The sequence below is a fragment of the Suncus etruscus genome, chromosome 8 (genome assembly GCF_024139225.1).
Source record: "Suncus etruscus isolate mSunEtr1 chromosome 8, mSunEtr1.pri.cur, whole genome shotgun sequence".
Lineage (NCBI taxonomy): Eukaryota > Metazoa > Chordata > Mammalia > Eulipotyphla > Soricidae > Suncus > Suncus etruscus.
This window is the reverse complement of record NC_064855.1, coordinates 40330983-40344438: the sequence shown is the minus strand read 5'-3', so window position 1 is coordinate 40344438 and position 13456 is coordinate 40330983. Positions and strand designations below refer to the sequence as shown.

The 13456-nt window shown below is 37.5% G+C and overlaps 1 protein-coding gene across 2 annotated transcripts in view; it reads right to left on the bottom strand.

The window, feature by feature from the left end:
• ATP8A2 (ATPase phospholipid transporting 8A2) overlaps positions 1-13456 on the bottom strand; it is a 763449-nt gene that overhangs the window by 194107 nt on the left and 555886 nt on the right. For both annotated transcript variants that reach the window (XM_049778216.1, XM_049778217.1), the window contains exons 29-30: positions 13163-13285; positions 10437-10515 (exon numbers count right to left, since the gene is read on the bottom strand). In XM_049778216.1, the coding sequence (XP_049634173.1) occupies positions 10437-10515; positions 13163-13285 (202 nt within the window). The remainder of the gene's footprint in view (positions 1-10436; positions 10516-13162; positions 13286-13456) is intronic.

The following is a 13456-nucleotide window of genomic DNA, read 5'->3' as shown; positions in this document are numbered from 1 at the left end:
CATTCCACTAAACCTAACTGTTTAAAGTTACATAGTTTATTAAAAAGATACAAAGACATAAGACATATTTAAGTGAATGAATACAAAGGCCTTTCTAACCCAATTCTATTTCTAAACAGTTTGGTAAGAAGACCATACTTATCATGAGTAGGAACATTTCTATACCAGTTCACTGTTTCAAACAAACTCGAACAGAAAATATTTTCTTTGATTTGAAAACCAAGCTTAATTTTAAGTGCATTACAACAGTTGGGTTAGTAATTAGTTAGATTTATAAACTGTAGTTCACTTGTATAAATCCCCTAAGAGCCCTGTGTTTTCTGGTTCTGAGTATGCAAGCTGCTACTTTCTTCATGTCGGTCCTGGGACTGTGAACTGCCCAGAATGCCTCTCTGATCTCCCAGGAAGGATTCACAAAGGCAGCAGTTGCTCCTAGGCAGCAGCTGCTCCTAATTTTGGCCCCACTAAGTACTTTATGGTCATTGTAGCATCTTTATTTCAGACCACTTAAAATCTATACACGGGATAGCAAGGGTACAAAATGTCAGTGCATTCTTTTTCAAATAATATCTAATAATTTTTAAATTTCCTCCTTTTTAATGAGTTATTGAGTTCTCAAGAAATATTGGCAGTCCTGATCAAACTTAGATTATAATGACACAAAAATCCCAAGTAGATTGAGAGAGTAGGCTATGTTTCATTTTATGTTTCATTTTTATTGTGCACTACATTATTTTTTAGAAGAAAAGTTCCTTTTTTATTATTTTTTCTTAATGCTAGCATTTTTATTTATTAAAAGCATTATTATTTACAAAGTTACTCATAGTTGGGTTTTAGATATACAGTGTTTCAGCACCAACCAATATTCCCAGAGTCCATCCTAAGCCACTGCCCATAACACATCCTGCCATCATAACAGGGCCATTTTCAAGTTTGGTTGTTAAAGCTTGGATCTCATGATTTCATTGTTGTTGACATTGTGGCTTGTATATTTAATGTTGTCCTTTCTTAACACCACCAATACACCTGAGTCCTCTTGGGTCCTGTCCACATTATTTTACATCTGACTTTCTCCTCCACTCAATTCTTTCCTTCTCTTTACTATACTCTGGTCTGAGACCAAAAGTATTTTGGATAACATCCATTAAAATCATTTTATTCCTTCATGCAATTATTCTAACCACCACATATAACTCATAACATCCTGTATTTATCCTTCTCTGACTTACTTCATTTAACATAATATCTTCCAGTTTCATCCATGTTGAAGTGAATTGCATGACTGCATCATTCATTACAGCAATATAGTATTCCATTGTATATATGTACCACATCTTCATAATCCACTCATCTATTGCTGGACATTTAGGTTGATTATAGCTCTTAGTTATTGTACTGAGTGCTGCAATGAATAGTGGTGTGCATACATCCTTTAGGATGAATGTTATTCTGTCCTAGGGCTAGGTCAATATGGCAGATTGATTCTGAGTTTACTGAGAACCCTCCAAGCTGTTTTCCACAGGGGTTAGACCAGACAGCATTCCCACCAGCAGTGGATGAGAATTCCTTTTTCACCACATTCCCACTAATATAAATTGTTCCTAGTAGTTTTGATATGTGTCATCCTCACTGATGTAAGATGATATCTCATTGATCTTGTGATTTGAATTTTCCTAATGATAAGTGTTGATTTTGTTCAAGTGTCATCTGTTGGTCTTCAATAGAAAGGTGTCAGTTTATTTCATGTCACCATTTTTGGTGGGGTTTGCAGGGTTAACATTTGTGCATAATTTATGTATATCTTATATATCAACCCTTTATCTGATGTGTTGAGTAAAAATTTTTTCTCTCAGTTACCTGTCTTTAAGTTTATCACATGCTTTTTTCATACAGATATTTTAGTTTTATGTAGTGTCATTTATTAAGATTTGATTCCAGTATATACTTTTCCAATGGCATTATGTCATTGAAGATTCCTTTGAAGTCTAGATCTTAGAGTGTTGTACCTTTGTTTCTAAATGTACTCTATAGATTCAGATATGATTTCAAGATTTTTTATCCATTTTGAGTGGACTTTGTGTGAGATATGGGTGCAGCTTTAATTTCTTACATGTGATTATCCAATTGTCCCAACACCATTTGTAGAACAGGCTGTCTTTATTCCATTTCATGTTTTCATATCCTTTGTCAAAAATTAATTGACCACATATTTGGAGGTTTGTCATAGGTTATTTTCTTCAGAAAATTTGTCTTTTTTAAAATACCATGCTGTTTTGATCACTATGGCTTTAGAGTACAGTTTCAAGTTTAGTAGTAAGATCCTTCTCAGTTTTATTTTTCAGTATAGTTTTGGTTATCTAGGGAATTTTATAGTTCTACACATTCTTTATAATTGACTGTTGTCTTTGTAGAATGCTGCTGAATTTGGAAAGGGATTGCACTGAATCAATATAGTAGTTTAGATAAGATGGTAATTTTGATAACATTTATTTTTCCAATCACTGAGCATAAAATATTTTTCCATTTTCTTAGGTCTTCTTCAATTTCTTTCTTACATGTTTTCAATTTTTGTATTATAGGTCTCTCACTTCTTTCATTAATATAATTGATGTCATATGACACTATTTTCAATAGGACAGACTTTGATCTCTTTTTCTACTAACTTATTTTATTATGAAAGAATGCAAAAGGTTTATTATTTCTAGGAAGTGTTTATGTGGACTCGTTAGGGTCTTCAATGTATATAATAATGTCATCTGCAAATAGAGATAGTTTAATTTCCTCTTTTCCAACTTGGATCCCATTTATTTCCTTCTCTTGCCTGCTCACTATTGCCAGGACTTCTAGTACTAAGTTGAATAGGAGTGAAGACAATGGGCATCCTTGCTTTGTGCCTGACCTCATTTGGAATGAATGTTAGAGCTTGTCGAATGCTTTATCTGTCTCTATTGATATGATCATCTAATTTTCCTTTTACTTTTTCTTGTTTTTTTTTGGGGGGGGGTCATACACGGTGATGCTCAGGGGCTACTTTTTAAAATTTTTTTATTTAAACAACTTTATTACATAAGTGATTGTGTTTGGGTTTCAGTCATGTAAAGAACACCACCCATCACCAGTACAACATTCCCATCACCAATGTCCCAAATCTCCCTCCTCTCCACCCAACCCCGCCTGTACTCTAGGTTTTATATTTCTCTCATACATTCTCATTATTAGGAAAGTTCAAAATGTAGTTATTTCTCTAACTAAACTCATCCCTATTTGTGGTGAGCTTCCTGAGGTGAGCTGTAACTTCCAGCTCTTTTCTCTTTTGTGTCTAAAAATTATTATTGCAAGAATATCTTTCATTTTTCTTAAAACCCATAAATGAGTGAGACCATTCTGCGCCTTTCTCTCTCTCTCTCTGACTTATTTCACTCAGCATAATAGATTCCATGTACATCCATGGATAGGAAAATTTCATGTCTTCATCTCTCCTGAGAGATGCATTATATTCCATTGTGTATATGCACCACAGTTTCTTTAGCCATTCATCTGTTGAAGGGTATCTTGGTTGTTTCCAGAGTCTTGCTATGGTAAATAGTGCTGCAATGAATATAGGTGTAAGGAAGGGATTTTTGTATTGTATTTTTGTATTCCTAGGGTATATTCCTAGGAGTGGTATAGCTGGGTTGTATGGGAGCTCGATTTCCAGTTTTTGGAGGAATCTCCATATTGCTTTCCATAAAGGTTGAACTAGAGGGCATTCCACCAGCAGTGGATAAGAGTTCCTTTCTCTCTACATCCCCACCAACACTGCTTGTTCTCATTCTTTGTGATGTGTGCCAATCTCTGGGGTGTGAGGTGGTACCTCATAGTTGTTTTGATTTGCATCTCCCTCAGGGGCTACTTTTGGATATGTGCTCAGAAATCTCTCCTGGCTCGGGGGACCATATGGGATGCCAGGGGATCAAACTGCGGTCTGTCCTAGGTCAACCACGTGCAGAGCAAACGCTCTACCACTGCGCCATCACTCCAGCCCCATGTGATGCATGTTGTTAATTATTTTTTATATGTATATATATTTGGGTTTTGGGTCACACCTAGCAGCGTTCAGGGGTCATTACTGGCTCCATGCTCAGAAATCGCTCCTGGCAGGCTCAGGGGACCATATGAGATGCTGGGATTCAAACCACCGTCCTTCTGCATCTTACCACTGTGCTATCTCTTTGGCCCCTGTTTTTCATATATTGAACCATCCTTGCATGCCTGGTATAAAACCCATCTGATCAAGATGTGTATTTTTTAATGTACTGTTGCATTCAGTTTGCTAAGATTTTGTTGAGAATTTTTGCATCATTGTTTATCAGTGAGATTGGTCTGTAATTTCCTCTCTTGGCAGTGTTTCTGTCAGCTTTGGGAATGAGCATAATATTACTTTAATAAAAGGTGTTAGGGAGAATTCCTATCTCTGATATTTTGGGAGAGTTTAAAGTTTGGTGGCAGTAATTTTTTTTTTTTTTTTTGGTTTTTGGGCCACACCTAGTAACGCTCAGGGGTTACTCCTGGCTATGTGCTCAGAAGTTGCTCCTGGCTTGGGGGACCATATGGGACACCGGGGGATCGAACCGTGGTCCGTCCAAGGTTAGCGCAGGCAAGGCAGGCACCTTACCTTTAGCGCCACCGCCCGGCCCATGGTGGCAGTAATTTTTCTCTGAATGTTTGCTAAAACTCACTTGTAAATCCATTTGGTCTTGGAGTTTTATTCTAGTGATTATTCTTAATCACTTGTGTTTGTGGTTGACCTGTTTAAGCTATCTACTCTTTGATCATTCAGTTTTTGGAAATTACATGTTTCCCAGAAAGCTGTCCACTTCTTTTTGATTCTCTTTTTTAAGAGAGTAATGTTGTTCTTAGTAAAGGTATCTTGATATCTTGGATTTCTGGGGTTCTATTGTAATTTCTGCCCTTTAATTTCTAATCTATTTGAGCACTTTCTCTATTTTTTTTCCTTGTGAGTCTTGCCAATGGTTTTTCTATCATATTTGTTCTCTTGAAAAACCAGCTCCTCATTTCATTGATCTTTATATTGTTTTCTTGGTTTCTATATCATTGATTTCTGCTGGTTTTTTTTTTATTATTTTTTTCTACTTCCATTTGTGTTCCTTTGTTTTTGGTTTTCCAGATATTTAAGGTTTGCCTGCAAGTTGTTGACTTTATTTTTTTTTATTTTTCCTTATATAGAACTGTAGCATTATGAGTTTGCCCATAATGATTGTTTTTGCTATGTCCCATAGATTTTGGTCAATTGATCTTCATTATCATTAGCCTCAAGGATTCTCTTTGTTTATTTCTTGATTTCCTCTTCAATCCAGCTGTTAGTAAGCAGCATGTTGTTTATTATCTAGGTGTTAATACTGTCTTTACATCTTTTTATTATCAATATCTCTCTCTGGCATTGTGGTCCGATAGGACATTTGGTCTAATTCTAATGTGGGTGAATTTTCTAAGTTAGTTATATGTCCTAGAATATGATCTATTCTAGAGAATGTCCCAGGCGCATTAAGATCATGGTTTCTTTTTTGTGAGGATGGAAGTCAATAAATACATTTATAAATACATTGGTCTCAGTTCTTCTAGTTTACCATTCAGGGATCTTACATCCTTATTGATATTCTTCCTCATGAATTTATTCAGTGGTGAGAGTGATGTACTAAAATCTCTCACTAATAACATGTTTCCATCTATGTGTTTCTTTAAGGTTGTGAGAAAAAGCCTTATTTACTTTGCTGATCCAACATATATTTGAGTAGTTAGTACTTCTTTGTCTATAGTTCCTTTGATCAATAAAGTGTCCATTCTTAACTCTAATTACTTTCTTGAGGCTGAATGCAATTTAATCTTATTATGTGACTATTCCATATCTTTTTGTTTTCCAGTGGTTTGCAAATTGTTTTCCATCCTTTTACTGTGAGCCTGTGTTTATCCTGAGATTTTAAATGTGTTTCCTTGAAGCAGAAAATGCATGGGTTTATTTCCTAATCCAACCCTTCACTCTGTGCTGTTTGTTTGTTTGTTTGTTTTTGGGTCACACCTGGCGGTGCTCAGAAGTTACTCCTGGCTTTTCACTCACAAGTTGCTCCTGGCAGGTTGTGGGGACCATATGGGATACTGGGATTTGAACTGGGGTCTGTCCTGTGTTGGCTGCATGCAAGGCAAAAGCCTTACCACTGTACTAACTTTCCAGCCCCTACTCTGTGTCTTTTGATGAAAGAATCTAGCCCATTCACATTCAAGAAAACTACTGACAAAAAGGACTGTTGTGCATTATACTGTGTAGGGTTGTTACTTCTACAATTGGCTCTTTGATTTTATATAAATAAATTTTCAGTAGTTCATTTAGTGTTTTTATCCCTTTCCCAATTAAATGAGCCATTTGCTGGGTAGTGGAGTCTGGGTTGAAAATATTTTTCTATCAGTAATTTGAATATGTCATTCTATTCTTTTCTTTACTGGGCCATTTTGTGTGGGAGATCTGCTGTGATTCTTATTTTCTTATATATATATATATATTTATTTAAGGTTTTCTTCTCTTACTGCTTTAAAAGTTCACCTCTCTTTTTGGTTTTTGCCATTTTGATTACTATGTAATGGTGTTGTTCTGTTTGAGTCTATTTTCTTTGTTACTCTTTTAGCCTCTTGGATACATGCAGCTGCCTCTTTTCAGAGAGTGGGGGGAAGTTCTTTGCTATTATCTCTCCTATTACTTGTTCTCCCTTTTCCTTTTTTCCTCCCTTTCTGTTATTCCTATAATTCAGAAATTATTTCTCTTGTCTTTGTTCATTTAGTACCTTACAGTTTCTTCTACCCCTTTGTCTCTCTCTTCTTTTTTGACTTCTTTTCAATGCTGGTTTTTAATTTGTCTTCAAGTTCTTCTATATGGTTCTCACTCCATGAAATCCTGCTACTATGGTTTGCTAACATGATCATTAGCTCTTTCAATTCCATTTGTGTGGTTTCTCTCATCTTCTAAAAGAGCTCTTCTCTTTTAGAAAATTCAGCCAAATTCATGGTTGAATTTCTCATCTGTTAATTGCTTTATTTCACCTCCTTGATAGTGCCTCCTTGAATTCTTTTGCTAAGGCAGTAAGTATTAACTTTAGTTCCTCATCTACCAGGCTAAGGCATTTTGATGGGGTTGGAGATTTGCCTAGGTTTCTCTCCATATTCCCAACTGCAGTTGACCTCCATATTTTCACCATTGTTCTTTTCCTTTTATGGGTTTTAATTGTGGAGTTTCAGGTTCCCTATTACTTAAGAAAGTGATATATTGAACCGATTATACAAATGGTGGCTTCTAATTCATATGCCTTTCAGGTTATTTTCCTAAGCATCCAGGGTTGAATATGATAAAAAAAATCTATTAACTGATTACTCTGTTCAATCCATGAGTTTTTAAGCTTTTAAACTGTCAGGGAGAAAGAAGTGATATAGCCTACTACCCTGGAAATAGATGTTATTAAAAGTGTATATGAGTGGTTTTGGGATCAGAGGACAGTCAGTTGTCAGGACTGGCAACTTTCTGTCCCTGGGCTAGGGAAGAGGCAGCAGCTCCTTCAGGAACCAGGGTCTCCATTGGGAGGTAAAAAACATGCAGAATCAGCTCTAGGATGGCAGGTTCCACCCCAAGTTATGTATATTGTAGCAAAGGGCAGACCGACGTCAGGACTTTCTGTCCTGGGCCTCGGGAAGAGAACAGCAGTGTGCTTAAAGGGTCTGGGGTCTTGCTTTGAGATTTTATTGAATTTTATAAAACATGCCTTACCTTATTAAAATATTTATTATTTCCTTTATTAAAATAATCCTCTCCAAAAGAGTCTAAAGACCCAGGAGTGATAAGTAGCTAAATGGCATTTTTTTTTCTGAAAGGGTATGGGATGCAGTATGAATGATTTTCAGACTGTGAGGAATCGAGAAAAAACTTACTTGGGTAGAACTGTTTTATTTTGGGTTTTGCTTTTGGGCCACACTGGCAGTGCCAGGGGGAAACTGGTTTCCAAGCGTCTCCCTGAATGAAAGCATGATTTAGGTCTAGCCTGGGGAAGCTTCTCCTCTACCCCTCTTTGGAATTTTTACTGCTGGTAGGTATGTGTTCACTTGTAATACTTCCCTCGTACATTTCATTAAAAATCTTCAAATTTCATTTAAAAAAAACTGATTTGACATTCCTTGGCAAATACATTCTATGTCAAAGAGAGCTGCTCAAAGTAGACTGTGTGTACACAGTAGTGCATACTGTAGTACTGTAAAACCCAGGTGTGGCCTGTTACCAAGGCTCAATATGGGTTTGCATCACTGTATATCATTTCTTTTAAGTTAGATCTTTTCAATCACAGGGTAGACATAACAGGTTCTCAGAGGACAAGGTAGATTGTGCAAGGCTAGAAGACATCATATTTACAAAACTGCTCAAGTGAAAAGATTCCTTTTAAAACTGGAATCATCACATAATTCATCAGCAAAGAAGTGCTTTGATAATTCTCTCCAAAACCATACATGCACACACACACACACACGCACACACACACACACACACACACACACACACACACACACACACACACACCAAAGGAAAATTCTTGGAAGCTTTCTGAGGACAGTATGTTCACAACCTCTCAAAATTTCTTTTCCAGCAACGTGCACAAGTGAACAGTGCTGTGAGGTTTCTAAGCCTCTCACTATTAAAAGTAAAGAAAAAATTTCCCAGAGGGATTCACCATCTTTGTGATACAGTCCTCAGAGTGTCCAGAAATAAAATAAGGTGACTCTAGCGACCCTTCATACTGGCCCACCAAAAGTCATTGAGGGTTCTGAGATAGGCAAGTATCTAGAGGACAGTGTCAGGCAATTCTTGGGGGTGACAGCATCTTATGGATGCTCTTTTGTTCCATAGGGTACCTGTGCTTTCAAAGTGCTCAAGGTGGCCTTAGATTGATGTCATGATCCTGTGCCTCTGAGGGGAGGAGAGAATGTATCTTTCTAAATGTGTTTCAAAAAGTAGCAAGAATACAGCTTTATTTATGAAAGTAAAATCACCCCCCCCAAAAGTAATCAAATCAAATGGTGTAAAACTTGCAGTCTATCTTGACTTCACCACTGAATCCCTCCCCAAATCCTTCTCTGAGAGGAATACCTGCTGTCTTGCCAAACACTCAATGCTTTTCTATCAGGCAATTTTACTTCTTTCAGGGCTAATGCTAGGATGAACCCCTCCTTCCTCTAGTTCTATCATAAACCTGTTGCCTTCTTTGAAACTCAAAAAAAAAAAAACACACACACACACTTATCTATTTAAAAATTCTTACAAAACCATGTCAAAATAAATTAAATCCATTATGCATGAAGATGAGTCATAGAAAAGCTCAAAGGTGGTGATTCATTGGAATATACTTATTGGGATAGGGGCTAGAACCAGGGCATTTTATTTTTCTGATCTAGAGAGTTAGGGTCCCTTCAAGAGTGAAGGAAGTTTCATGAGAATGAAAGGCTAAGCCTAAATGTAAAAGTCAATGGGCTGTGCTTACACTTTTTTTCTGTCAGAATTTAATGGTTAAAGACTATAAGTGAGTGAGGATGAATCTGTTTCTATTTAAAACACAAAACACATTGAAACAGAAAGAAAGAGGCTTGGAAACTTTATATTCATTAGTTCTCTGAACAATAAGGGGCATTGTCTAGTCAACATTTGGAGTAATTTTTCCCAAGGGGATTATTACTATTTGCCACAGATGAAAGAGAAGCATTCTCAGAAAGCATCATTTTCTGAGACTAAAAGATTTTTAGTTGGCCTGTCTCTTTAAGAGGCAACATTTTGGCTGTATTAAGAAGTGTGAACAAATACAGAATCTGCCACATCATACACATCCTCTTCCAGCTATAAGGAAAACTAAAACTAAAGAGGAGAACGAGTCCTCAAGAAACCTTTCTAAGTTTGTTTGAAAAGCTGTACGTCAATGAATGGAGACTCTTTTAGAAAAGTAGGTGTAAGGTGAAGCGCTTACAGAGTTATTTTGCATATAGATATGTGAAGCTTGGAAAACAAGAAATTAACAGAAATTTTCAAACTTGTAGACAAGAAGCATTGATCTTTTAGTCTAGTACACAGTGCTCTTCTTCAAGATTCTTGCCTCAAATACTTAGGAAAAATCAAGTCAAGAATTCCTAATTTGTAAACTCTCCAGTCAATTGGAAGGAAAATGATTTTTAGAGCCAGTATGGATGACTCCTACAAGCTATTATAAACCTGAAACTAGCTCTCATTAGATTTTAGGTGTGTTTTGCTTCTCAGGTTTGTCCTGTGATCTCTAGTTTTGCAGAAATGGGGAAAAATTGTGAACCACTGGCACCAGAGGGACTGCAAAGCTGCTTGCCGACAGTGAAATCATGAGTGTTACCATGCTCCAGCGCTTTCACGGGAAACCAGAAGAGGATGAGGGAGTGGACCAAGGCGTTGATGCAGTGACCCCAGAAAACCTAAGGGAAAACAAACCAAGGAGTCAGGAGCTGCCCATAATGCTTGACCTCTACGTAACTCAACAAATGTCTCATTGTAAAGGCAGCTGGCCTTGTGTTGCTCAGCTCCAGAAGTAGCATAATATATTCTTGAAGTTTAAAAAAATAATTTCCTCCTTTTCAACACAAGTGACTGGACTAAATCCAGATAATGTCACTTGAGTACAAAGGACTAAATGTATATACATTCACATACACATATGCCAATATATAATTTATCTTCATTTAAAAATAAATTATAATCCATTTTCTTTAAAATCATAAAAATGCCCAAATTTTAGACTCATTAAGAAAATGGCTACCATGTCACAAACAGTAAGAGCTGAAGTTATGTTTTGAAATAGCATCATACATTTTAAATTTAAATTCTCACTTTGATTTACTTTTGAAAATTCCTCCCATTTCTTTTGAAAATTCCTCGCATTTCACTTTTTAATTTTGAGGACTTAGGTTCCTATGCACATTCAGAAAGTTCTCTTTAGCACTTATAATTGAACCACATTTCAATTTCAACCATATTTAAGCCAGGGAGAAGACTAAAACTAGTAAAGTCAGGTTATATTTATTTTAAAATCTGCAAATCTACTTGCGAGTTTTGTTTTTGTTTTTGGGTCACACCTGACAGCGCTCAGGGGTTGCTCCTGGCTCTACACTCAGAATTCGCTCCTGGCAGGTTCGGGGACAATATGGGATGCTGGGATTCAAACCACCATCCTTCTACATGTAAGGCAAATGCCCTACCTCGATGCTATCTCTCCAGCCCTATGTACGAGTTTTTATCAGTTTGATCTCTAGTAGTGGTGGGACAACAAAAAGTAATGAAAAATTCTAAGAAAATGGGATCTTCCTTCCCCCTAATAATCTTTTTCCGTACCAAAAAATACATAAAAATCTTTGTTAATATCTGCAGAGAAATCTCAGAGTGATCTTGACTTCACCACTCATAAAATGGGTTGATTCTCAATTTACTTCCCACCTTACATGGCCCTTAGAATTCAAATGGTGGGAAACAGATTTGATTTATGTTAAATTTCAGAAGAAAAACAAGCTTCATCTGCCATGGATGAAATCACAGAAGCAAAGACCAAAGTTCACTTGACCATCAACTCTCCTTGTATAGAAGCTACCAGAACTAACAGGATCCTTTGTAATTGCCTTGGTCTTGAACATGCCTTTTATACTCAACAAAATAAAGCCACTCTGATGGATAACAGTCCATAATGGCTAGCTCAGGGGTGGCGAACACGGGGCTCTCCAGCCGCATGCGGCTCCCGGCCAAAATGAACGCGGCTCTTTGCCTCTTATCATGACTTTGTATACTGTGGTTCTTTGCCAAGTTTGGATTTTGTTCTGCTGCTTCTGAGAAGGGACCTCTGAGGAGAGATCTCCGAGCGCGGAGTCCTGCCCCCAGGTTTCATCATCCCGTCTCCCATCCCTCGGAAACAACTGCACGGGCCAGCCAGCGGGGGACCCGTGTGTCACATGTTGTGTCACATCTTGTATCACATCTTGCCTAATGTTAGTTCTTAGTGTGGAGGATGCCGCACATCCTCACCATCACTGCAGGATTTTTACCCTCACTTAAAATGGCAAAATGCAATATGTGTTTAATAGATTATTGTTAAAATTATATGCTTTTGTGTAAGTGCTTCTCTGTTTTGGCAGGTCACTACGTGGTGTGGCTCTCTGACTCTCACAGTTTAAAATTTTGGCTCTTTGTGTCAAACTTGTTAGCCACCCCTGGGCTAGCTCAAATGAAGCCTTCCACATAACTGGATCTGGTATTGTAATGGACCTGAGCAAGAAACCTGTTTAAATACCTTAATCTGCTCTTGTCTCAAATCCTAAGTAAATATGGTATTTCCCACTTGCATAAATATGATAATGCAAGTGTGTTCATGTCTTTGCTACCCTCTGCCAAGACAGTGAGCCAGGTGCATGCTTTTTCTTTGTGAGCTGGCTCTGAAGCTTGACAACTTTTAGGTGGAAATGGCAGCTGGGCTAGATTCCCTTTGCCACACATGATGACAGTGTCTAAGACACTTAACCCAGACTGCTCTGCTTGGATCATCTTACAATGGCCCACTGCAGGTTTTGCATAGATGCTTTCTCTTTTCTGCATCTTCAAATTGGAAAAAAAAACCAACAAAACAAAAAAATAAACAAAAACTGTGCTTAGGTATGACCAATTTTACTCCCTAGCTAAAGAAACATTTTCTTTTCAAGTAAGATGACAAGAGAACACTATTAGTTAAACTCTTAGGACACCACAATGCAGGGCTTTAGGAAAGAGCAATCAGAATCTGTGATCCTGAGAGAACTGGGTACATAAGCACTGCTGCCCACAGAGACATCCCAGGCATGGATGGAAAGATGAAAGATGGTGAGACTTGGATTGCAGGCAGTGATATGCATCAGGTGGCAACTGCTTCTATGATTCAGCATTTCTTATTCATTGGGCTAGCTCTGTTGGCAGAGGAGAGTGGTCTTAGGTTTTCAACGGTCATTTCTAAAGTTTCCACTGTCTTACAGATTAAATAGACAGTGACTTAACAAAAGGCATAGTCCAAGCCTTTGAGAGGCAACATACTAATAACATTTCACTTACCTTTGTGTTGAAACCTTCGGCATTCTGAGTGATTTTGTAGAGCTGTGGAAACCTGAGCATGCTTTCCTGAGTGCAGGACCTCTCAAAGATTCCCAGTGTGAACGGTGGTAAGGCGGTGAAAATCTGTGTGGAGAACAATGAGCCATTACCACTTTTTCACCTCACAGAGTAGAAGTGTTTTAGTGTTACAGAATGATGACTTAATTTTCATTCAAGTCCAAACCTGACAGTCAATGATTCACAATAACCCAGACACCTTCCCAAAGCAACACAATAAAGTGAGGACCATTTTCC